Source organism: Hypomesus nipponensis, chromosome 14 (assembly GCF_054491055.1).
Source record: "Hypomesus nipponensis isolate SF chromosome 14, ASM5449105v1, whole genome shotgun sequence".
In the NCBI taxonomy this organism is placed as follows: domain Eukaryota; kingdom Metazoa; phylum Chordata; class Actinopteri; order Osmeriformes; family Osmeridae; genus Hypomesus; species Hypomesus nipponensis.
In genome coordinates, this window is record NC_140374.1 from 22,752,352 (window position 1) to 22,777,948 (window position 25,597).

A 25,597-nucleotide genomic window follows, 5' to 3' on the forward strand; every position below is an offset into this window, starting at 1 on the left:
GTCACCCGAGACGAGAGAAAGCTTGTCCCTTCAGAGAGCGGCGAACACCCTCAACTATATTTACATTTAGGGAGGCCCTCGGCAGCCTTTAACTCCTGTGTGCTCATCTACAGTAAACTGCTGTGTCTGCCTGGGATTCTCTGTTTTGGTTTGACTTTCCCTGGGCGTAAACAGAAAAAGAGGGGGCTGTCTACTTAATTGTAGTGGTAATTTATCGCCTGACTTGCTAATTAAATCCTGTCTCCAGCCAGGCTTGAACCAAAGTGGCCTCCTGACATCCGCTGTGTGGTAGAGTTTCCCCAGGCCTGCGAGCCATGAAACAGGGCCGATGGAGACGAAGAGGAAGAGAAGCGGGGCAGATAAAGGGAGAACGTGCAAAACGGACATTAGAAATAAGTGCGAGATGGTGAGCGGAGGGGGGATACATGCAGAAGCAATGCATCCTCGGGGAGCATCCAGGAAACGGAAGGGAGGAGCCTTGAGGTACACCAGTCCAAGCAGCACGCAGGCTTCCATTAGCTCAGCTGTCTGGAATAGAAGCCCCTCAACTGGGACCAGGAGAGGGTTGTTATTGTAGACATTTACTGTCAATTGTCACACAATTGCATTCTTTGTCCGTGTGTTATGGTTTCACACATTGTACATATTTAGTCCAGATGGAAAATCCCATGTTTGTTTGTGTTTATTTGGGAGGTGACAGTGTGAAATATGTGTACATATGTGTGCATGCCTGCCTCCCTGTATTTTTTCATTTAGTGTACAAAGATACAGTATGTAATTGCCTTTATAACCAGTTTAATTTGAAAATAAATCTTAAATTATAGCAACTCAGCTAAATAATTGCAATTATTACAATCATGCCTGTATTGTATTTGTTACATTTAATTATCTACAAATGTTCGGTGTAATGCGATATACGTGAGGTGTGTTCATATAGCTACAGGCAAAATGACAGTGTGTTAGTCTGAAAGTTGTCACCAAGACAGCAACAGCTGTGATGTTTCTAGAACATCATTAAAAAGATGCCTCAGGAGCACCACTTGAATTCATTAAGTCTCAGTCATAGTTGTCATGCAAGTCCATTTTTAGGACGCTCACATGGTGATGTAGAAAACCAATTATTGCAGGTAAACAAACTTAATAGCACTGTGCTTTATTTCACGAGATCGTGGCAGATCATGCAGACACAAAATGTAATACAACCGCAGTAAAAGGACACACCATAAGGTGTTGTCTGGTGTCATACAGTTGTTTTTTCCAGCTCTTTTAAAATTTCTGTCACATAGGTTACCAGATCTGCAGTACGCTATGGTAGTGTCCTTCCAACTTCAGATGATGGAGACCGACACTAAACTGATCCCAAGGTTGAGCAACCACACAGGAAGTGACCTACTGGCCATCTATTACGATCGATACCACTATGTGCTCATGTGCATGTTTGGTCTGTTGTCTCTGTAGCTGGAATATGAATCCCCTATCCTTACTAGACATGACTTGTTACTCTAGGTGTCCTGTAGCTCAGTAAGACAGGGACTGTGGGCGGTGGAGGCCAGCCTCTAGCTCCCCAGCTGCTGTGACAAACAGGTCAGGACACATATGGAGACACACCAGGGACCAGGAGTTAGCATGGCCCCCTCACTGTCTTCGCAGAGTGGGCCTCACATGTCACGACCAGCTGAATGAAAGTGACATGATCTGAGGGGGTGGGGTCATAATGACCTACTGCCTCCTGTGCCCAAACAACCCCGGGAGTGTGAAGGATGTAAAAGGTTAGGGTAAATTGAACTTGGCATGTTTTCATAGTATCCTTTTGTTTACAGCCCTTACTGCCGATATGTATATGTCACATCCTGAAAACAGAGCTGGAGAGAACACATGGACGAAATCTCCACGAAATCTGACCTCAAAATGGACTACAGTATTTAGGGCATACTCTTGGATGTCTGGATTTCTATTTATAGGCACACCAGTCACACCACCAGATCAAATTCTAGCGTCTCGAGCCGACAACTTTTTATTAAGGATGACCGAATCTGGTGGACCTTTCTGCTGCATATGAAGACACACCAAGGGTGTGTACTATCAGTGAAGCTAGGCTGCATTTAGGCTACATAGTTTGACAACCCGTAGGTGACACATGGTAGGTGAGAGATGATCATTCTCAAGGGTTAGCGTTTGTCCTGTTATAACAGTGCCATCATGTGTTCAACATGGACAACTTTTTCAGAGGGTGTGGACTCAAAAACTGCAGAACTGCAGAAGTCTCAAGTCCAGTAAGTCATTCTGACAAATGTCTACTCTCTCAAACAGTAGGCTTCCTGTTCCACAACATTGTAAGATGTCACTTTGAGCAAGGCACATTTTTTACACAAATATCTGTTCTTGACATGAGTGGCTGTGATCTTGCAAAATCCAATACCTGGGTTGAAATTCTGTGCACATCTCCCTACCTCCATAATAAAAGTAGGTTATTTGCTGAGATGCTCACATCTGGGATGTGTACACCCAGGCCAAATGCCACTGTTGCTGCAGCTCACTGGATGCTGCTGCTCGTCCCCCTACTGTGTAGGTCGACCGATCTGGACGTTTACAGTCAATGTGGCAAGGAGGTTTTAGAACAAACCTTGCTTGGCTTTTCCGATCTCGTCTTTTGGTGTTTTTCTCAGATGTCTGTGCACAGAAATCAACACGGGGAAAAATCCCCCTGTCAACTTTGCCTGCCAAGGGAAAACGTTCTGTTTGTATCTTCTTAAAATTGCTATAGCATTGTTTTATTTCGTGCTTTCAGATCTAGGCATGTGTCTGGAACCGGTGCCTATCTGGGGCCTTGTGTCAGTGGGTGCAGTATTTGGTATCACTAAACCTAATATGTCAAGCAATTTATTATTATAATCACAGCGTTAAGATGTATTACTATTCCCTGTTAATCATAGAGAAAGGGAATGTCGCCACCTGGTGACACATTTGACGCAACATTGGTGACCGGTAGTGACGCGGTGATGGTAATGTGTAGCGGAAACTACTGCAGCTTTTGTTTTGATTAGGTAAATCATCAGCTAGCAATCGTTTCTAGACTTGTTCATAAAGGTTTACGTCACAGGTTAGTGTATTTTTATGCTTTTAATAGACAGTGTATACGAATTATGTTCCATTTCCATATCATTCTACGTTTTAGGTTTCATGCAAGTTAGCTGAATCTAGCTTGAAAGCTAGCTAGCTGCACAAAGCCAGAGACTAGGTTAGCATTGCAATACTGTATTCATTATTTACTTCGTTTGCTACGTAAACTATATGTTACGTCTTAGAGGCTGTTAAATGTAGACTGCGCTTGTATGCAATTTATAGCCACATCATTTAGGTAGTTACAAATGAAATATATAGCGCTAGGTAACTGGATTTGACAGCAGTAGTTTGCCAGCTGTCTAGTCAAGATTAGCCACACCCTGATGTTTTATGAAAATGTTTACTGTTGAATTGAGAAAATTAAGCACTATTAATTTCAGTGTTATTCCAGTGAACTGGCATAGAAAGAACAGTGGATGGAGCAGAGTAGGTCTACAGCAAACATGTTGCTCGATGCCTACACATGCTGAAATTACAATTTTGAATTATTGAAATTACATTCTTATTTTTTAGCAAACTCCTGCAATATGTATTTCCACGACATCCAAGCTCACAGTTTTTCCTTGCGGAAAGTCTACATATAACATATATTTGTATTTTAAAATAATATTGATATGCTATACTATCGAGGAGGAACGGTAAATTAGCCATTCTGTCTGTCTTTGAAGACCCGGCTCTCACAAAGCAATTTCCGAAAGTCTGTAAGATGTTTATCTCTGAAAAAAGCTATTGTTAACCCACTTCTCAGTGAACCCTGTAGAAAGGCGGTTGACTGGTCGGTGGTGGGGAAGCCACATTGGTACGAGACAGGTTCAGTGTGGAGCACGCGCGGTCCAGCAGAGAGCGATATAACGCTACAAAAACCCTGCATGCAATCTGCTTTTTGTGTCGTCTATTTGCTACGAACTGTGTGTGCTACTTATGTGTGCTACTAATGTGTGCTACTATTAAATAGGCAAATAGTTTGATAAGGATGTACAATGGCATTTGTCGTCTGTAGCCATTGGGCCTCATCATTGATTAATCGTATACTAGCCTACTATTTAGATTATATGCCTAAATTGGCAAACTGTTCTAAAAAATGGGTCACAGTTTTTATTAGGCTTCCATAAAAATATTTAAACTGAACGCCTGTTTTGATAAGCTTTCCAAGGCCATAGATTCTATGTTGTCCATTGAGCATTTGGTTATTTTTAACCACCTCACCCAATTAATTACATCAAAGGCCTTGTGTTTGTTCAACCTGGCTAGGCCTTATCTGACATTACATGCTATTTCACACAATACCACTGCAATACTTCCTTCAGTTGAAATCTGACTAGGTACAATATGGAGATAATCTCATGAAGAGGTAGAGCTCTTGTTTTCCCAAGCCTCCGAAACTGATGAGACTTTTCTATGAGCGGAAACATTTTCTAGCCAAGACATTTATTGGGCCAAGAAAAGGGTTGGTGCAGGAGAGAAACAAACAGGTTGGTGTGTTGAGGAGTAATCAATGAGACAGTCTGTCTGTGCACCATTTCCTTCCGAAGCATCCCCACTGGTATTTGTGCAATTCCTCACCCCAGACTCTCTGAATGGTTTCTCTGTTGAACAGTCTCTGTGGCTATATGTCATTTCCTGTAGGCCTAGCAACATTGACCCTATGCCATTGATAAAGCGAAGCCAAAATGTTCTGATATTTGTATTGCCGCCACCTAAGCATGTTCCTGTTTTGTTGTCATAGTCTGAGGAGACATGGAGGAGCAGACAGGCTCGCCTGGAGGGAACACTGACAACAGCAGCCAGAGAAATGGAGATGAGGTAAGATGACACCTCTGGAGCTTCTCCTTGAAGATGAGGATGAAGGGGCTCTCCTTTGCGAGGAAAGAGTCCACTGTACTGGGTAATCAGAATAGAAGTGCACCTTAATGATCTGTCAGCATTTAAAAATAGTTCTGACCTGTACTCACTGTTCTGATCCGTACTCACTGTTCTGATCCGTACTCACTGTTCTGATCCGTACTCACTGTTCTGATCCGTACTCACTGTTCTGTTCTGTACTCACTGTTCTGATCCGTACTGTTCTGATGTCAGAAGTCCAGACGAGGCAGCTGGACTAAGGGAAGGAAGAGGAAGAAGCCCGTGAAGGACAGCAACGCCCCCAAGGCTCCCCTGACCGGCTATGTTCGCTTCATGAACGACCGCAGGGAACAGCTGAGGGCTGACAGGCCTGATGTTCCCTTCCCAGAGATTACACGGATGCTGGGCAACGAGTGGAGCAAACTGCCCCCTGAGGACAAGCAGGTGAGTCCATCCCCACTGGGGTTTGGGAGTCCAAGGGCCACACCACATGTCTGTCTCACTGCCCGTCTGTCTCACTGCCCGTCTGTCTCACTGCCCGTCTGTCTCACTGCCGTCTGTCTCACTGCCCGTCTGTCTCACTGCCCGTCTGTCTCACTGCCCGTCTGTCTCACTGCCGTCTGTGTCACTGCCGTCTGTCTCACTGCCCGTCTGTCTCACTGCCCGTCTGTCTCACTGCCCGTCTGTCTCACTGCCGTCTGTGTCACTGCCCGTCTGTCTCACTGCCCGTCTGTCTCACTGCCCGTCTGTCTCACTGCCCGTCTGTCTCACTGCCGTCTGTGTCACTGCCTGTCTCTCCTGTGTTACAGCATTACTTGGATGAGGCAGAGAAGGATAAGGAACGCTATATGCGGGAGCTGGAGAAATACCAGAAAACAGAGGCCTACAAGCACTTCACCAGGAAGGTCCAGGAGAAACAGAAGGGCAAGAGGCATCGTGGAGGTAAACACCACTCACAACTTGGAAAGGAAGGTTTTCTTTGCTGTTTACCAGATTAAGAAAACCCTCAGGACTGATCAGTTGGGTTTGATGGAAATGAAGCTATTGTAATCTGCAGTTCACTATATGTGGTCTCAGTGACATACATAGGGAAATTTGAACCTGCAACCTCTTGAGCTTCAGTCTAATGCTCTACAGCTGAGCTGTGCCCATCCCCCATGTCCAGTATGATACACAGCTTTAGCTGCTCTATTTGGCCTTTTGAAGACGTATGACTGAAAGCATCAATAATACGGAGGAGCTAGAACACCTTTGACTGTAAAGTGGAGGTGCACATCAGTAACCTGTTAGCTGAGACATGTATTGGATAGATATAGTTTACCACTGGCTGTCATTGATATTTCTTTAAGACTTTCTCTTTTGGAAAGGGGCTGGCAAGCCTCCCTGATAACTCCTCCTTTATAGGTTCAAGATGTAGCAAGACGCATGCTGGGTGGAGGAAGCATGAATCATCTCCTGTCCTGTCTTATTCTGTTCTTTTCTTCCAGATGGTGGTCACCAGGTAGCCAGTGAGTCTCTTCACGAGGTCAGTTAACCCTTCCGTGCCCAGGTTGTCCTGAACCACACACATTTATCAATGAGCTTGCAACCAACTTCCAGTTTGTTGTTGCATTAGTATTTATGGCAGATACGTCTAGTGGCACGGACAGTGAATGTGTTTCATTTCCAAAAATATGTTTTGTACTCAATTTTCGACTGAGTGTTAAACTCACTTATTAAAAAATATATATTGGAACTTTGTCTCAGTTTGAAGCCAGTACACATACCAAGCATGTTTCCCCCCTCTAAAGAGTATGGCTAATATATCCTAATGTGATCCAGTTTAAACCTTGGCATGCTTCTACGACCTAAAATGATGAACCCAATGACAGTCTTTTTTATCACATAAGAGCTCAACTAAAGGCTTGGCCATCATTGGTTGCTGGACGTGAAGTCTAGCGGCACTAAAGCTAGATTAAGCTGCTTTGGCTCCCTCTTTATATTAGGCATCCAAACCCCTCGCTTCTGGTAAGTGTTTAATTCATTTTTGATGAAGTAAAGCGATGTGATTATAGGGTTCTAGTGTAAATCTCCCTGAATTTTCAAGCAGGGAGGGTGGAAGTCAAGGTGACCAAGCCGTATTTAGCGATCCTTCATCCCGTGGCTGTGTAGGGGGTAGGGTTAGGACCACACACTACCCCCTGGAGCACAGTACCAAGCTACTGTAACACATTCAACTTACTGTCAATTGAAATGGGGCAGTAAGGGATGGATTACATTGCACGCTTTAATCTTTAATACTGGAGCGGCCTGTTGCAACTTTCTACCCTGCCTGCAAACCACCCTTTTTTGTGGCATCAAGTTAATCATTGTAGATGACCATCTTACCTGCTTTGAGCAACCCCTGCCTGCTACCTCCCACTTCCAAGATTAACGACCCCTCTCTTGGTTGTCATTAGTCCACATCACACACACACTCTAAGCTTGAGTAAAAATGTGTACGATAGATGAAGAGTTCTCCGAGTCCGTTCATGTCCCAGTGCCCCATGCCTTTCTATAATAGCAGATGATGTGGCACTGTCACAGCAGTATTATATTGGTCCCTACCAGCACGTTCCATTGGGTTTGATGTTATTTTCCACTGTCTTTTCCTGTCTTTGTCCTATCTGTTTCTTACTTTGAACCTGACCAGAAGGACACAGATGGGAAAGAGCGGTCTGTGTTTGACATTCCCATCTTCACTGAGGAGTTTCTCAACCACAGCAAAGGTACCAAACAGTCTTTCATGGTTTCAGTTTCAACCATCTTACTTTTGCTGTACTGTAACAATCAACACCATAGTACTTTAGTTAGCACCTCGTCTTCATCCTACTTTAGCACCTCTACTTCATCCTAAAATAGTATACTGTAAGTTTAGCTGAGTGTGCCTTGCTCTTGTGAATTATTGATAGCCTCAGCCAGCACTGCTTCCTTCCATCTCTGTCTTGTAAGCAAGCGTCTGTTGTGTTTCTGTTGGCCTGCAGCGTCTGACTGTAGTGTTTCTGTTGGCCTGCAGCGTCTTACTGTAGTGTTTCTGTTGGCCTGCAGCGTCTTACTGTAGTGTTTCTGTTGGCCTGCAGCATCTGACTGTAGTGTTTCTGTTGGCATGCAGCTCGCGAAGCGGAGATGCGCCAGCTCCGCAAGACTAACATGGAGTACGAGGAGCGCAACGCCGCCTTGCAGAAGCATGTGGAGAGCATGCGCGGCGCCGTGGAGCGTCTGGAGGGCGACGTGATGCAGGAGAGGGGCCGCAACGGCCTCCTACAACAGCACCTGGAGACCTTGCGCCAAGCATTGACCTCCAGTTTCTCCTCAGTGGCTCTGCCTGGTGAGACACACACTAACACGTCAACAGACACCAACCCACACACCGCTGCATACACAAACATCACTTTCAAAATTGTGATATTACACTTCAAAAACTACAGTGTATAGGTTACTCACCAACAGCACTGTGGTATGATTAAAATCAACAACAACAAAAAAAGTTACCCCTTCAGGTCACCGTTGTGCTGATGCTGTGTTTTGCCTGCAGGCAGTGGGGAGACCCCCACCCTGGACACCATCGACTCCTACATGAAGCGACTCCACGGCCTCATCCTCGCTAACCCGCAGGAGCATGACCACCTCATCAGCACGGTCCGGGACGTGGTCAACCGTCTGGACAGGTAATGTTTCTGAGGCCTCAGAGGCTGTGTTTGTCACACCTGCTGTGGTCAGTGCATCACCCTTTGTTAGTTAATGTTTCCAATGCTTTTGCACTATGTTGCTTTGGGTTGGAAACAAAAAGGTGTTCAAACAATTCAGGGTTGTATAAACTGGCCTACTCCTTATCAACTCATAACCAAAAAAAGGTCGAGAATACCAGCGGCCAAGGAAACATACTAATCTTAATAATAAAAAGGAATACATCTTAAAATCCATGTGATGATTTTCTCGTCTAGGTAATCGGACATATTTGGATCGTGGGATAGTTGATGTGTGTGGAGGCCATTCGTGATGCCAACTGAGAACACAAGCATTACTCCATCACTGACACTGCTGAGAACACAAGCATTACTCCATCACTGACACTGCTGAGAACACAAGCGTTACTCCATCACTGACACTTCTGCTCCACGAGGAAACTGTCACTTGTTTGCTTTTTTTTAAAGCCTTTTAAGAACATGGTTAAGTGTTGACTATTTATTGTCTTTTTTTACAACAATTTTTTTATCTGTCTACAATTTTTTATATAGCTGTAGTTGATGGTTTTGTATGACTATGGAATCCTATATTTGTTCCATCCAAGTATATGACACGATAATGTCATCCATTCCACATAGTAGTATGCTGGAGTGTTGAAGTCAGAATTTATTTATTTTAAGCCAAGATTTTTGTTGTATTCTTTAGTCATCTTTACATGTCTTGTGTAGTTGTATGTCATTAAGGCACTTGTGTATTCCTCAATTAACCAAATTCAACCTCATTTCAAACAATAACCTTATTAACCTGATTGTAATTGGGTTAAAATTATTGAACCTAATTTAAAAAATGTGCCAGTCCATAAATGTTTTGTTAAAGTTGTGAGTCAATTAATAAATTTTCATTTGACCAACATTCAGTATGTTGACACACACACTAAAGTGCAGTGCACCTCTCTTCTTTGCTGATGTTTTTAAATTGACGATTTATATATACTGTCAAGTTATGCATGACATACTATAGATGTTTTTCTGTTATAAGAGTTTGAAGTGATTAATAACTTAATTCAAAAAATATAAAAGTATATTTTCTGTCTGACAAATGCATGAATAATCTGGTGTCAGATTAACAGAAAAATTGGCTTTTATGACCTTTAGCCTTTTTGGCTAATGTTCTCCACTTCCAAAATGTGTTTGTATATATTGTTGCTTCAGATTCGATTTGTCATGCGACTGGTCTGAATTATTCCACAGGGTTTTTTACACTAATAATTTGATGACAGTTTATAGCAAGTATGGCAGAAAAGGAGATCCCTCTATTGTGCAACATCAAACTATAACAGCCTTATACATCTTGAAGAGCATGCCCCCTGACGATTATCAGCAGGTGGTGTCATCATCTTGTGACATTGCACAGCATGCAACGAGGTTCTTTGAACAAGCTAGTTTAAAGATAACACATAGCTTGATCAAATTGAACTGCATTGCTAATCCTTTCTAATACCATCACTGTTTGACTTTGTGCTAGGTCACAGTGCTATACTGCCCAATTACTTACAAAGCTCTGAGTCAAAAGAGATGAGGTGATGGCTCATTGTGTAGCAGGATTTGCATTATGTTTGAGAATGGCTTTGAACTGCATTTCTCTGCAGTGCGTCTACAAACGTGCAACCATGTTGTGCAGAAATGTATTTGTAAAACATGATAGGTTAGCAGTGTATTGAAAAGTCAGTTGTGGATGGTAATTTTTTTCTTCTCACTGATGACATTTTAAGAGGTACCTAAGCTAAATCTTCAATAATCAATTAAAAATCGTTTCTTATATCATTAATCCTTTCTTATTCTGTCATTTCACTTCTTAAATCAAGCACTTTACTCCTGTTACAATAGCTGTTTTGGCTACCCGGATGGTCAATGAGTCGGCTGTGATGTTGATGGACCCCTGGACTACTTCCTGTTTTGGTTTACCAATGCTGATTTCCTCCTTGCCAGCTCACTTCCTGTCCACAATGGCCTGTGCGTGCCCTGGAACCAACCCAGCTCTCACCATCCCAGGTGCTCCTTTTCTAATGTTTCCTTAGGAGTTTGTTCCTCTTGTAAACTCGAATTCAGGTCAAGTCCAGTCAGAGTTCCAGTGGTTCTTTTTAGAATACTGCTCTTCGTAATTCGCTATCCACACTTAAAACTGGAGTCCCAATATGACAGTACTGGCCTACATAAAACCACAATAGATATTCTCCAACCAGTATGATATTATTCACTGCCTATTAGGCCTATACACTGCAAGGCAATCTCATTTCCCGATCATGCTATTTCTCTATACAAGAAACGCCATTTAGTGATCATTGCCTGTCAGTAGGTGAGTTCGACTTCTGCAGTCGGCTGCCTTGAAGCTGAGAATGCCATTGGCTGCTTCAAGTCAGCCGGGCTGCAGCCGGCTGCAGGCGACGCCGGCGCTACATGAAGTCGAACGCACCTTACAACTAGTCACTGGCTGTCTGAAGTCTCGTCATGGGGTCATGTGACCGGTTACCCGCGCTAGTACGAGTAGGGAAAACCTCACTTCTACTGTTAACCACTCCAATGGTTCGTATATTGAATGGCATTGATTGCTCTACAGGACTTAAGATCATAATTTATACCCCTCTCGTGGTTTATTAGTCCCACAACAATATTAGCTCAACAGCGCAAATACAGGGAAAACAAAGCTGAAGACATGTTAGGATACCTAACTGGTTGGTAGCTAGTGCTGCTGCTACTGGCTACCCGGCGGGTACATCCGGTGCTTTGGATAACTGCATCAGCTAGAGAAGAGCACATCCTAGTAGTAGCATAATGTGGACTGGAGAATCCGGCTGTGCTCCGTTTTGCTCCTAGCTTTAAGCCTTTAGGCCTGATCCCCAGACCGGTAAGTACAGTAACTACACAACTGAGCTAACTTGAGCTACAGCTGTGTAGTATATTGCTAGAGCTAACCGGTACGAAATGAGTATATAGGGTGTTGATATCACAGCCTGGATGGAAACATAGCCAGCTACATAAGAAGTTATCACCATGGCCTGTGCCTGTGGCGTTTATGCAGTTGTCTTTTTGCAGTGTTGGCTAGCTAGCGCCCAGACGCCAACGAGTTACCAGGGTTACTTAACAGAACTGATGTTCTACCAGAGAATGTCTAATCGGTTCTACTGATGGTAATCACGCGCAGGTTTGTGACGTAATGATGTTAGTGACGCTAGTTAGCTACCGTTAGCTTCACTTTTCGCCAATAAACCTTAAATGATGCCTAAACGGAAGATTAAAGCAACGCTAACGGGACCAAGACGAACATTTTGACTTTGAAAAATGGAGGGACTAGTTGGGAAAATAATAAATATGAGAAAGCCTAAAATAGGTCGTTCAAAGGCAAACTCAATAATTCATAATTATCACGTGACGTCACGTTCCAATGGACACGCCCCTCTGAAGGGCAAAAAAGACTTTCTGCTGCCCGCCACCCATTATAAAGTCTTACAGTCTGCTGCTTTTGTTTAGGCATAATGCCGGATAGTTGTTGTGCTATCGGATGCACTAATTCCAGAAGAGACAAGCCTGGGCTATGTTTCTACAGAATTCCACCCGATAAAGAAAATATAGATAGGAGAAGATTATGGATTTGTTCCATTAAACGTAACGCTATCTTTGTCTCCGAGGAGGGCATACAATGGCAGCCGTCCAAATATACACGCATTTGCAGCGAACATTTCATCGAAGCTAAGCACAAGTAAAGTTAAACACAAGTATATTAACTATCGTATTTTTAGCCATAAAACACATCTTTATGTAACAGCTTTGACATTGTTTGTTGTGTATCGTCCAACTGCAGTTGTCATAGTGAGATAAAGTTAGCTAACTAAATAGTTGGATTGTTGTGTTAGACGCCAAAACTTGCAGTTTGTGTCCATATAGCTTTTCTTTAGCTGAGAGGTGATCCAAAGAAACGTGGGAAGGTAATTTGCAGGCTTTTGCTGCGTCTCAACGGTGTGAGCCGCTATCGCCAGCAGCTTTCTGCCCTCCAGGTCACCGAGCATGCCAGCATGTCACGTGACTCAGAACGATGAATTGGTGAAATGAGCAAGGGACCTGGTATTGTTTTGTGCCCAAAATATTCCCCTCCTGAAAACAAAGTACACATAGGCACACAAATTAATCACTCAAGTACAATGACAAACTTCCCCACCGCCCCCAAATCTCCCTTGCTTGCTTGCTTCCTTAACCTGCTTCCTGTTGCTGCTGAAAGCTTGGGTTTTTAAGGGTGAATTATAAGCGGTTTGGAAGACAGACAGGAAAGATACTGGTTTCCCGAGGAGAGTCATGGATCCTGAGCCAAATAGCAGGAATGAGTGAGTCAGAGAGGGGAAGCATCATATGCTGAGCTAGCAAGCTTCATTACAACACAACCTGAACGAGTTTAGTGAGGGATTTTGAATACTTCTCAAAACTATTTCCCTTTTAAATATACAGTGTGTGTACCAACGATTTTTGTTGTTCTACACATTAATATTAATGCGTTGACAATTTTTGAAAAAGGAATGAACCCTTATTCATTATTTATTCTCCCCTTACTTGATTCCTGTGCTTGATTTACCGCTAGACAAACTAGGCTACTCTGCTGACCCCGTCAGTTTTAGCATCACATCAGACGTGAATCACCCCTCCTGCTAATCTTTGGGGAAGACACTGCTTTGAAGCATTTTCAGTGATTGTGATGAAATGCACTTTCAACTATGATAGATATGATAGATGTGTTACATTTAGATTTTCATCAGCGTTAGAAGCCTGCATCAGCAGCAAGCAATGTGGTTCCTGCTTACTCAGCTTTACAAAAACACTGTCACAACTTTTGCATTGAGCTTGATTGCATTGAGGAGAAATCATCGATTGACTGGACTAAATGCATAAAATACCATGAAACTGCAATTCTCCAAGTCTGGTGTTGCTCTACTACAGAATGCTCAAAACAGAAATTTTGAAGTCGTCTTTTTGTGTTTTCCATTCGTCTATGTTGGTACGAGTTTTCACTTTGAAATGCAAAATAGTAAATCGGTTTCATGTTGGTTTTCCAACGACTGAGGCAGACATGAATTACACAGGTGTACATTCCTACGTAGGCTATTTATTTATCTTCAAGCAAGACATATTTGTAAATGAGGGTGCAAATGACAGAAGCTTAAGCTTTATCTTGTGCCACCCCAAGTTGAAATCTTGGTTCTGGGGATCGAGCAGGGCGGAAAGAATGCGAGGAATGTGTAAAAACACGAGTCACTCCCACACCTCACCGTCAACTCCCGACTCTCACCTCCTCCACCCAATACCAATGTTCCGGAATTCCTTCTCCATATGCTGTTGAGATTCATTTGTAATTAGCTCCAATGAACGAGTACAAAAAGTTGTTAATTACTGTCACCAAAACACATACCTGGTACAAAATAAATTTTCACAACACATGGTTTCCTCCTGAATAGTCTACCTTTGATTATAAATTATTAACGCATGATAAAAATGCATGTCAGCCCTATGTACTGATGAGGTGATAATGAGTAATTACATCTTTTTAAGAGAGGCCGTGTAGGACTGAAATTATAGTGAAACGCAACACGTCTTATATTTGAGCTTGATTGCATTGATGAGAAATCATCGATTGACTGGACTAAATGCATAAAATATCATGAAACTTCAATTCTCTAAGTCTGGTGTTGCTCTCTACAGAATGCTTAAAACAGATATTTGAACACACATATTTAAATTTAAGATTCCTATATGTTTATTGCATGCACCTTCCTGCCAAAGCAAATTCCTTGTCTGTGCAAACTTTCATGGCGAATAAATCCCTTTCTGATTCTGGTCTACCTCACCGTTTTTGGTAGATTTTCATAGGGAATATTTGTCATTGATTGTTTCAATATTTGAATTAAAGGGTGATATCATATTTTGAGTTACGGTAAATGAATCCCCGTAATAGATTCACTCAGAGCCGCAGATAAATATCTATATTCTCTCTATGGCTCTGGATTCACTGGAGTCACTGTTTTGTGCGCGTGAATTTCTTATACTGTCTGGATTCACAGTTTTGTGCGCGTGCATTTCTTATACTGTCTGGATTCCCTGTTTTGTGCGCGTGCATTTCTTATACTGTCGGCTCGAGCCCGCCTCTACCCCGTATGTGCGCGGAATGCGCGCTCGTGTCAAGAAGGGAAAACTGCAGCTGCACAGCTAGCCACGCAGAGGAGTGAGAGATCAGATTCAGACGCATTGTCATTTGTAACACCCACGGGTTTGTCTTATTTAAGTTAAAGACAATATAAAATTAAGGGGAATATGTGTGTCAAGAATAGAAAGAAAAGTGGAGGAAGCCGTGGGAGTTAAAGTAAGTAGCAAAACTTAAATATCGCTTGCACTATAAACCGCCTAGATTGTTCAGTTTCGAAGTTCCAAATGAAGAGGGCTCTTAGGCTATGCCTACTCTTAACATTTTCGATAAATAATTACTTACCGTGGATGGTTTTTATAGCCATTCGAACACTATCAAATAAACCCATATGAAAACACGTATTGACTCACTGTTGTTACAATGCCCAAATAGAGGGACACAACTTTTATCAGCTTTAATGCGTAGGACTTTGTAACGTTGGCACTATTTGAGCTCTGCATGCGAGGAAAACATTTCAAGAGGTAGGCTAAACCGACTTTATTTAACGTTTATAACTAAATAGACATGATGCTGTTTCTTTTATAGCAGTATGTGAACGAATGCAAGAGTAGCCTATGCCTCAGTTGCAATTTTGTTGACATTATGGTTACAAAGCTACGTTTGGGACAATCAGTTAGGTTCATATTCGTCTGGTTGATCTTCAAATGAACGCTTGAATAATATTTAAATCAAAGCAATACACCAAGGATATAAAATAAACACTGATTAGGCAATAGGCTAGGAGTAGCCTATTATTACTGTAGTGTCACATACCGCACGCCTGCCACCATCAGACAGGAAAATACTCCAAATGTCGCCTATAGAAAATACAAACGCTGGGGTGAATGTTTTGATAGCATGGATTAGGCTACACGTATTAAGTATTTTCTAAATACACACACCTCATGCTACCTTAATTTGCTTCCTCGTTGAGTGGGACAAAACAGATTTGGACATGTGGGGGTGTTCCTCAAGTTTACACCCACCGAGCATCAAGGAAGTAAAAAAAAAACAGAATTTTGCAAAATGTTTAATTTTAACTTTAAATGCAGACGCATACTGTGACAACATTGTCATGTAATTGTCGGTAATACATCGATCATCTTTCTCAGCACAGAAGGTGCATTCGGCCATGTAGGCTAGTTGCTTCTCATTATAAGCAGCCCCTATTGTTGCACAGGAGAGAAAGTAAGTGTTTTGTACAACAGCTTTTCATATCACATTTAGGACCATGAGCGATAGGTTTGTTCGTGTTTTGACATGTGCCATTCAAAAGTCAACACTGTTCAGGATTGTGGTTGTTTTTACTTTAAGACTGGATGTGTTTGTACTTGAATTGTTGTTAGCTTGTTTAGTATTTAGACTGTTGTTGTGGCTATAGGGTGATGTTGAGAGGTTTGTGCTGTACTGTAGTTTGTCGGGTCAAAGTTGAAGGCTGTGAATTCTAGAATCAAAAGTGAAAGGTAAGTAATGATAAGTGGCCAACGGTACCTGAGATGGAAAACCTAATTCCATACATAGGTCTTGGCTGTCTCTTAATCACAGCAATATGTTGGTTGCTGCATGTAGTAGTGACAATGTTCGGACCTCCTGTCAGTTACAGTCTAAACCGGAGATATGCTTCCTCTGCCAGTCAGGTGTAGTTGACCTCCTTTTATTGTGCAGAAAGGCAATGAAGGCCTGTGGAGCACTACCCTTACATTATACACAATGGCAGAGGTACATAGTGTTACGTAGAAGGTTGCCGGTTCGATTACCGGCCGTCCCAAATGAGGTTGTGTCCTTAGGCAAGGCACTTCACCCTACTTGCCTCGGGGGAATGTCCCTGTACTTACTGTAAGTCACTCTGGATAAGAGTGTCTGCTAAATGACTAAAGGTTATCATTAAGTTCAGAATGAGGATGCAGTTTTTTTGTCTTTTGATACATGAATGACAAGTGACAAACTAAAGAAGTTCAACCTAAACTTACTCATTTGTGAGTAAAGTTTGTTTTGTTTTTAGTGTAGTACTATGGAATTGTAAAAGTTAAAGTAGAAATAACCTAAGTGCTGTTTATTGTGCAAAGGATCAGTTCAGATCACGAGTAGCCTGGTACTATTACTGCTACTTGAATCTGTCATCACTAAAAGACAGACTTGAGACTTTTCAATTTCAATGACTTATCATTCATGATCATTTGTTTATTTAGCAAATGGTTTTATCCAAAGAAACTAATGGGGGCGATCTTGCAACTTCTTTGATCTGCAGTCAAATGCTCTATCACTGAGCTATATCTATTCCCTATCCCCCAGGTTTATCTATTGATTTAAATGCTGAAAGTGCTATTTAAATGACACGATGTGACATCATCAATGATGTGAGACTGATGCTGTTGCACAGTTAACAGGACGTGTTGCTTCTTATGTAAGAGGTGATTTCCTACACGGGTAAGAGAGCCATACAGTTCTATAGATCAGTCATGTTTATCGGTACCATAAGGTAGGTGTTAAAGGTGGAGAAGGTGGTGTTAAAGGTGGGGAAGGTGGTGCTAAAGGTGGGGAAGGTGGTGTTAAAAGTGGTGTTAAAGGTGGGGAAGGTGGTGTTAAAGGTGGGGAAGGGGCCTAATGGCAGGATCCAGTGAAGCCTGATGTGGTGACCCACCAACACACAGGGGGAGGGACATGTCATGTGACACTGTGAACTGTGACCTCTGTGACTGGGGGCTTGGGGACAGGTGTGACCTAGGAGTAGCATCCAGTCAGTCTGGACAACACACACACACACACACACACCAAATATACACACGTACACACTGTGACGTGTTAACAAGAAAGCCAGTCTATCGCACATTGCACAGGGAGTATATGTTGTTTTCGATGGAGAACCAAGCTATTCGACATCGTCTGGTGCGTAAGGACTCACTCTAATTCAATGCTGAGCTGAGTGTTACACTAACGTCACTATGATTCGTGATCACTGTGAATACTGTGCCATCATAATATCTTAAGATCTTAATTGCAGCCTAAAATCATAGGTGATTAAATCATAGGAGTTTTTATAGTACTTTTTTTTTTTTTAAACAGGTTTGTTTCAGAATACTGCATTTGTATCATGTCTGTGCTCGAGGCTATATGACTGCAGCACAATGAGGGCAAAAGAGGGGATCAGGTGAGCTTGTCTTGAGAGCTCATTCCAGGTAGCAGACACCTCTGCTGTTCAGTCTCAGGGGTTGTGTGATATCAGATAGGGGCGTTCATCACTGTCCTCCTGGCCCTCTTGCATGTGTGTTTGTGAGAGACAGAGATCAAACCAGAAGTGTGACTGTGTGCATGTGTGGTACTGCATGTAGGTGTGTGTGTGTGTGTGTGTGTGTGTGTGTGTAAGTTGACCTCGTAATATTTAATCTGTGCTTCATGCATTCCGAAAATGGTATGTGAACTTCAACATAGCTTGAGTGCAATTCTTAGGCCTGCATTACCATTTATTACCATCAGTAATACTTTTTTCATAGTGTTTTTTGCGGTTTTCCGCTGTTTAAATGCAGAGCTGAAGTTAGTTTAAATGTGGATGAAGTTTCTACTGAAACCACATATCTTCCAAGACACTGTTTGCTGAGGGGCACGACAACTTGCTTTTAAAATTCTATTGTCAAAATTGCTGTGGAGCTTCGATGCCAATCATCTCCCTTAAAACGTTGTCCTTTTCAACTGAAGCGTGTGATTTAAACGTGTGTAGGCCAGTAAGGGTCGAGCAGAGTTCCCCTTTTAAATCTTTTCCCCCAAACTGACTTCACTGCAATCCCCTTTTAGGACTCTGATTTAACAGTGTCAGCAATTGTCCTGTTGAACAGACTGGAGTGAGGTAGTCTTGCTGTGTCCTGTGTGGTCCACAAAGTCTCCTAGCAGGTGGAAAGACCAGACCCAGGAGTGACTGAATCCCTTTCTTCAGTCCAGACTCGTTAGCGTCTTCCTTTGAAAAGATGATGGATGTGGGAATCACTGGTGAGAGGAACGTCCTCTTGACAGACGTGCTAACAGGAATGACCTGGGGCATCGTGCCGCAGAGCCAATGAGGGTGTGGCTGATCGCACACCTGCAGTGAACGAACAGGTAGATTTTGATGATGTAAATATTATCATTCATTCTTCAGTGTGGGGTTCAATACTAGCTCTATAGTGAATAGTTAAACAGTGAAATAGCTTGGTTATCCTTCTTGCGCAAATTAAAATAATCTACTGTAGGCTATATGGTTAATACAGTATGATTCCTAATCTGAAATGTGTCCATCAATATAACCGACAGAGTACATTTTATTATCCTCAACCTCCTTTTAATTTTTTAACTGCAGCCTTCTCCCTGTTAACATGAATTATACCTCAGCCAGAGGCGCCCCTGTCCAGGCAACAGAGGCTGGTTTAGGAGATCCTCTGAGGGGCGGTTCCAGCTGGTCCTCTGAGGGCCGGTTCCAGCTGGGTTCTGTTCCGTAACATGCTGAGTACACAGCACAAAGAATCTGCATCCTCTATAGACCTCAAATTTCAATTAATCTCGTTTACATATGAGACAGAATCTCATAGCAGTTCTGTTGGAAATTCAAATTGGGAAATTCAGTTGATACCAATCCCATTAAAATTGTGTGACCAAGACCCTTGGTACCCCCCGATATATTCTCTCTGTGACACAGTGTAACTCCCCACCCCCACCCGGTTACTTAAAACCGGTTTCTCCTTTCATTGGGCCAGGGTTTTAAAATATCCCTCGCGTTAAGAGTGCTGACATCTCGCTTCTCCAATCAGACTTCCCGTTCAGTGTTTCCCAGCTGAGCGCTGGCCCCAGTGTGGACCTGGGTCCTGTCTGCTCGGACCACAGATCACCAGCCATGGTATAAGCTCAGTGTGTCAGGAGCTGTGATTACTGGAACAAGTAACAGCAGGGAGCTGCTCCTCCCACTAATCTAGTCTAAGGAAACATTCTACAGTAGAAACAGAAACACATGACCTCGTCTTCAGCTTGTAGCTTGACAAACCTAACAAAGTGATTCTTATGATGTTTGAACAGACCCACACCCTGGTTAGGGTCAGGACACGGCATGGGCCTATTGTCAGCATTACAGCGTCATTCAATGTTTGGTTGCACTCTTGTCACAGTCAACCCTGACCGTAATCTCTGTGGTATGACACAGAGGGTACAGGGTGTCTTGTGTTCCCCCAGCCTGCCAGGTGTTGTGAATGAACAGTCTGCTTGTGGATCCGGTAGGATGTACCCTGCCCTGCCTCTGTTGGCCTTGTTTACCAACCGACCCCTGGTGCTGTAGTAACATGACCTGAAGAAGAGGCCCTGGCACATCTTCATGCTATCACACACACTTATCTCAGGCTGCGGGTGTTGGTGTGTGTGTATGCACGTGAACGTCAGTTTTTAGTCAGAGCATTCCTGACAGCAAGGAAAACAAGCTCCTTCAACAACCTTCAACCTAGTAAAGCCAAACCTGCCCTTAGAATCACAGCACCAATCACAGTTCAGTCATATCAGACTGAGTCAGATGGCTGAGCGGTGAGGGAGTTGGGCTAGTAATCAGAAGGTTGCTGGATCGATTCCTCGCCATGCCAAATGACGTTGTGTCCTTCACCCTACTTGCCTCTGGGGAATGTCCCTGTACTTACTGTAAGTCGCTCTGGATAAGAGTGTCTGCTAAATGACTAAAAATGTAAAATATCAAACCTGTTTATTAGTGTGCTACACAGTGGAAGTACCAACTGCAGCTTTTAATGATAACAGCTATTTGAGCTGTGGATTCTTTAAATAATTTCAGTTCAATAATACGGTATGAGTCATGTATTTCAATATCCCTCCGCCTCTTTCAGTATACTCAGTGGTTTAATTGGCAGTATCAGCACGAATGTGATACTTGCAGAGTGGGTGTAGGGCAGAGATACTGTCATCCACATCCAGTAATGACTGTGACTGTTGGCATTGTCCAGAATACTAAACCAAGTTATCTTGGCTGCCTGGACTATTGTAGTGTTGGTCCGAATGTTACTTAGTAGTCAGACTGAGGTGTGTCCCTGGTGGCAGACAGCAAGGACAGACAGTGCTGAATGAAGGAGTCTGACTTGATGTGACTGCAAGAAAGACTGAAAGACTGATCAGTTAAGCTAGCTGGGACTTTAAGCATGACTGGCTGACAACAGAAATGTGATCATTTCCTGTTGACTCGCATGCCAGAGTGTTTGTGTTGTTTTATCGTTCTCCAACTGGGAAACACAGAGAAGCGTCTCTTCCCTCAACAGACACATGGTATTTGTGTAGGTGTGCCAGTAGTTCTGGGCATGAGGTCAGGTTGCCTGCTGTAGTTTCTCGGCCCAGTGCCACCCCTCCACCCACCTCCTCCTGCCCTCCTGTCCTCCTGTCCTCCTGTCCTCCTGTCCTCCTGCCCTCCTGCGCTCCTGTCCTCCTGCCCTCCTGTCCCAAGGGACTGTGTCCCTGCAGCACATGCCTGTGGTAGCTCACACAGGTGACATGTGACAGGAGCTGAGAGGAGATCAGAGGAATCCACTGTGTGTTTGTCAGGCAGTCAAGGTGGGTCCCTCTGGGAAAATACACAGCTGAGGTCTGAAGGAGCTGGAGGCTAGGCCAGAGAAGGAGCGGGAGGATTGCAACACCATTGCAGCTAGACACTTGCTGTGTGTGTGTGTGTGTGTGTGTGTGTGTGTGTGTGTGTGTGTGTGTGTGTGTGTGTGAGATTGTATACAGAATTGAAATTGAGGATTTTTGAGACATCAAGTGAGAAATGCAGTTTGTCCCTTGGCGATCTTTTAAAAAGTGTTTATTATTACTTAAAAAACAGCCATTATTCTGGATTGTATAACTGATGGGAGTTCAAATACCTTTTCAATACTGAAAGTCTGTTACTTCCAAACAAGGTTTAAAAATTTCAGATGCCCTACATTTTTGAGGAAAAGGTTTTTCTCCTCTGAGCTTGTAATCCAAGCTAGCTCTCACTGCACATTATTTCTCAAATTGGCGTACTCCATTGTTAAGACATTTTAATTAACTTCAGTTAAACGAGGAGCTATGAGGCAAACTATGGACTTCTGATGTAGATTAGAAACAGGAAACAAACTTGAACTTTCATCTTATTTTGTACAAAGTCTCTATATTGCTTTATTTGACACAAATGATACAAAACATTGTTGTCCTCTGTTAACATTTTAGCAATTCCGACAACTAGAAGCTTTCTGACTTTTTCTCTGATTTGATGAGAGACTTGGTGCTATCTAGTTTGGTTACATTGGATGCCATTGGTTTGGTATGGTGTTTCTATGTAAATATTTTACTAACTTGGCCTAAATAACAGGATGTAACTTCACTTTGGGAGCAGGCGAGTCCACCAAACTGTGATTAGCCCTAACAATAAACACTGCTACCCACCCCGCTGTGCAGGGCAACGGGTGACTGCCTTTACCATGGCAACCTTTACATTCTCAGTGTAACCCTTTGGAGATGTGTGTTGTCCAACAGCCCAACCTGTTGAGAAGGACCACAGGCTGGAAATGGGAGGGTAGAAGATAGACGAGCGCTCCGTCACACTGTCATCAAAAAACAACCTGTCGAAGGCAGGGTTTGTTGGAGCCTTCTTTTGTCAATCCCCTCTCGCAACACAGGGTTTAAAAATAGTCTGTGATTCCATCTGCATGTGATGCAAGCCCTTGGCTCGTTGGCCAGCTCAATCCTCTTTTTCCACTCTGGCTCCAACAGGAACCATAATGACATCATGACTAAGAGACGCTGGCTGTCTATCCCAGCCTGCTGACCAGCCTTAAAGGGACAAACTAACCCAAATGAATCTCTTCTATCACCAGAGCTCCTAACTGTGCTGCCCAGTACTGGAGCATTGTGTTATGGCAACAGAGGAGGGCTGACTGTTTTGATAGGCTCTGAGTTGGCCGTCTTGTCTGCTTACTGGCAGACTACATTAGGGTCAGGCATTTTGTGACTCAGCTGTCCTAACATTGAGTTTGTCAATGTTTTTTTTCCTCACTAGTGGTGATAACATCATCGTTTATAACTAGTGCCCTGTTCCAGAAGCTAACGGACTATTATTATATATTAACTAACCTGATAAGACTAATTCATTATGGACATATGCAGTTCACTGTTACCTTACAGAGGGGATATACAGCGCTGTGTTCAACAACAAGGTGTCTTACCCAGTGTAAAGTTAGTTATGTGCTACAGAATGCCTACTTCATGTCAACCATGACTTATGCACAATTTTCGTCTTGAAGTGGCCACATTTCCAGGCTCAGCTAAAGGTCAGGGTGAACTCTGGGTCGCTGCCATGGGAACTGGGCTTGGCCCGAAGACACGCTCCACAAACCACAGTGAACAGTCTGCCATGCTCGCTCACACACACGCAGACATACCATGTCTCCAGCCCGGGGACTCCACAGGTGTGCAGACCTGCACTGACGAGCTCCACATTCAGATGAGCTCCTGCTCCCACTGTATGAGGGGGCTACCTTCAGCCCATGGGCTCACTGTATGAGGGGGCTACCTGCAGCCCATGGGCTCACTGTATGAGGGGGCTACCTGCAGCCCATGGGCTCACTGTATGAGGGGGCTACCTTCAGCCCATGGGCTCACTGTATGAGGGGGCTACCTGCAGCCCATGGGCTCACTGTATGAGGGGGCTACCTGCAGCCCATGGGCTCACTGCTGGGTTTCTGCCCTGCTCTGGATTAAGACTTGATAAATGCCAAGAAGCAAAAACAAGTGGGACAGTTGTTGCTGATGGTGCTGTGCAACAATGTTCTAGAACGACCCATTAGTATGAAGTGTGATTGTATTCGTTCTTTAACTTTGTAATCAATTGGATTTCATAACTTCAGGCAAGATGCAATGCATGCTAATTCAATGGATTCAGGTCAGTTAATAGTAAAAGCTATGAGGAGGTTTTCCACTGAACTTTTGAAGACAGTCTTTCCTGGTTTGACCGGTGTAATTATTTGGGCACGAACCGGAACTATTAAGCCTTTTATTTTTTCTACAAATCCGTCTAGCCAAGAGTGGGTTGATATCATGTGTCTTTGATTACGGTTCTGATGTAATCAGTTGATTCGGTTCCAGATCGCAGATGACTAGCAGTAGCCTAGACCTTTGGCGCACCCATGCTTCAGACTGCCCATGGTTCACTTCCTTAACACATGGAGCAGTTTAGGTCCTTTCGCCCACGTAGGAATAGTTCCTGTCAATTAGGACGTTAGAGGAAGGAAGTGGTCACAGCTAAGACCACAGGCAGAAGGGAAGCCAACGGCTTCACTCATATTTGTCTTCCATCCTCTGGAACGGTTGACCCCTTAAGTCAGCCACTCTGCAGATTTCTCTCTCTTTTTCTCTGCATCTATATGGGTCTCTCCCCCTCTCTTGCATCTCTCACGCTCCCTGTCTGTGTGGCTCTCCCCAGCGTGGGATAGACAGACAGGAGGAAGAAGGGAGAACAAGTACAGGGTGGGCGGGAGGACACACATTTTTTTAACCTTTAAACCTTTTTTCGCAAATATGTTTTCAAAACTATTTCATTTTTTTTTTTACATATTGCAACTTTTTTTTCTTAACTTATGTTCAAAAAACAACAACTTGTTTTTCACACAGTGAAAGGAGAGGAGTATGGAGAAGCCTAAAACGAAGTAGAGCAGAGCAGAGTACAGGAAAGTCAGGTACTCATCAATGATACAGGTTTTTTCCCCAAAATCGTTTTTTCAACCTTTTGAAACTTTTTTCCCAGAAACGTGGGAAATCACTAGAATATTGGGGAAACATCTACAAAGCAGAGAGAGCAAGATCCTCTGCTCTTTTGATTTATAACTACTGTCACTGACCCTCTGGGGCACTCCGGAAATAGAAATCTCAGGAGAGCGGTACAGCAACACCCAGACCGACACACACTCCCCACACTCACTTACTCATCCACACACACCGACACACACACCCAACAGGCACCACCTGGTGAGCGGGAAATCCTGACCAGAGGGTTGCAGGGGTGAAGTCTTTCCGCCCCAATCATGACCCCATGGGACCCATGGGGCCCTAGGAGCGTTTGGGGGTGAGGGGGGGGGGGGGGTCAGAACTAACTAGACGCATACAAACACATAGATAAACACACTATACCTCTGTTTTTAATGCCTACACCCTCACACACACTTCCTGCTCCTCAGACCTCAAGCCAATAAATGTTAGTGTTGGACTCTGCTTTAAGAGCCCTGTCATGTTGAGCAGGAGGGACCTCTTCATAAGGGAAAATAAAAAAAGGCTTTTAGTGTCAACAGTTGGATCTTCAGCTTGGCCTGAAGCTGGCCTGTACTCTGGTTCAATCTCTGTATCAGAGTACATACAGGTCCTTATATAGCTGTGCTTGATAGGGCGCTAACTGCCACTAGGGTGAATACAGATGGAAGTTGAATAAGTGGTCCTCCCCTTGTTCTAGTGACTCATACAGCGAGCTCTAATGGACATGGGACTCATTGAGGTTGTAGTCAGAAGGGACTTTCCACATTACATTTTATTAATTTAGCAGGTGATTTTATCCAACGAGAGACAGATAGAAAGTACAGTGGAAGGTAAAGGATCAGAATTGCGTATTTGATTTCTTGGCTGCATTTCTAGTGTCTTTACTATGTTGACATTTTTTTTGTTGACAAAATTGCAGTGGGACAACTTCTTTATC

General features: G+C 43.4%; 2 protein-coding genes across 9 annotated transcripts in view; both read left to right on the forward strand.

The window, feature by feature from the left end:
• The first annotated feature begins 2,982 nt into the window (after window positions 1-2,982).
• Window positions 2,983-9,608, forward strand: hmg20a (high mobility group 20A). Of its 7 annotated transcripts, none has more exons than XM_084671303.1 (9): window positions 2,983-3,100; window positions 4,859-4,926; window positions 5,200-5,409; window positions 5,775-5,907; window positions 6,453-6,490; window positions 7,637-7,712; window positions 8,096-8,311; window positions 8,519-8,651; window positions 8,928-9,608. In XM_084671303.1, exons 2-9 carry the CDS (start codon window positions 4,861-4,863, stop codon window positions 8,929-8,931), a joined length of 876 nt encoding a protein of 291 aa, XP_084527429.1. In that variant the 5' UTR covers window positions 2,983-3,100; window positions 4,859-4,860; the 3' UTR covers window positions 8,932-9,608. The 7 variants fall into 7 exon arrangements, with proteins under 7 accessions (XP_084527429.1, XP_084527428.1, XP_084527434.1 ...); XM_084671302.1 differs by having other exon boundaries at window positions 2,989-3,100; window positions 4,850-4,926; XM_084671308.1 differs by having other exon boundaries at window positions 2,989-3,100; window positions 4,850-4,926; window positions 7,640-7,712.
• Window positions 9,609-10,508: 900 nt separating this feature from the next.
• peak1 (pseudopodium-enriched atypical kinase 1) overlaps window positions 10,509-25,597 on the forward strand; it is a 69,705-nt gene continuing 54,616 nt past the window's right edge. Inside the window, exon 1 of one of the 2 annotated variants that reach the window (XM_084671301.1) lies at window positions 10,509-11,574. The gene's annotated coding sequence lies outside the window, so the exon portion shown is untranslated. Of the gene's footprint in view, window positions 11,575-14,906; window positions 15,070-25,597 lie in introns of those variants that run through there. The other variant, XM_084671299.1, reaches the window with a different exon arrangement.

What these genes read in the sequence shown, in the direction of transcription:
- hmg20a (XM_084671303.1), top strand. Translation starts at nt 4,861, where the DNA reads ATGGAGGAGCAGACAGGCTCGCCTGGAGGGAACACTGACAACAGCAGC. An exon ending in GTTTCTCAACCACAGCAAAG is followed by an intron (nt 7,713 to 8,095) that starts GTACCAAACAGT and finishes GTTGGCATGCAG; the next exon opens with CTCGCGAAGCGGAGATGCGC. An exon ending in CTCCTCAGTGGCTCTGCCTG is followed by an intron (nt 8,312 to 8,518) that starts GTGAGACACACA and finishes TTTTGCCTGCAG; the next exon opens with GCAGTGGGGAGACCCCCACC.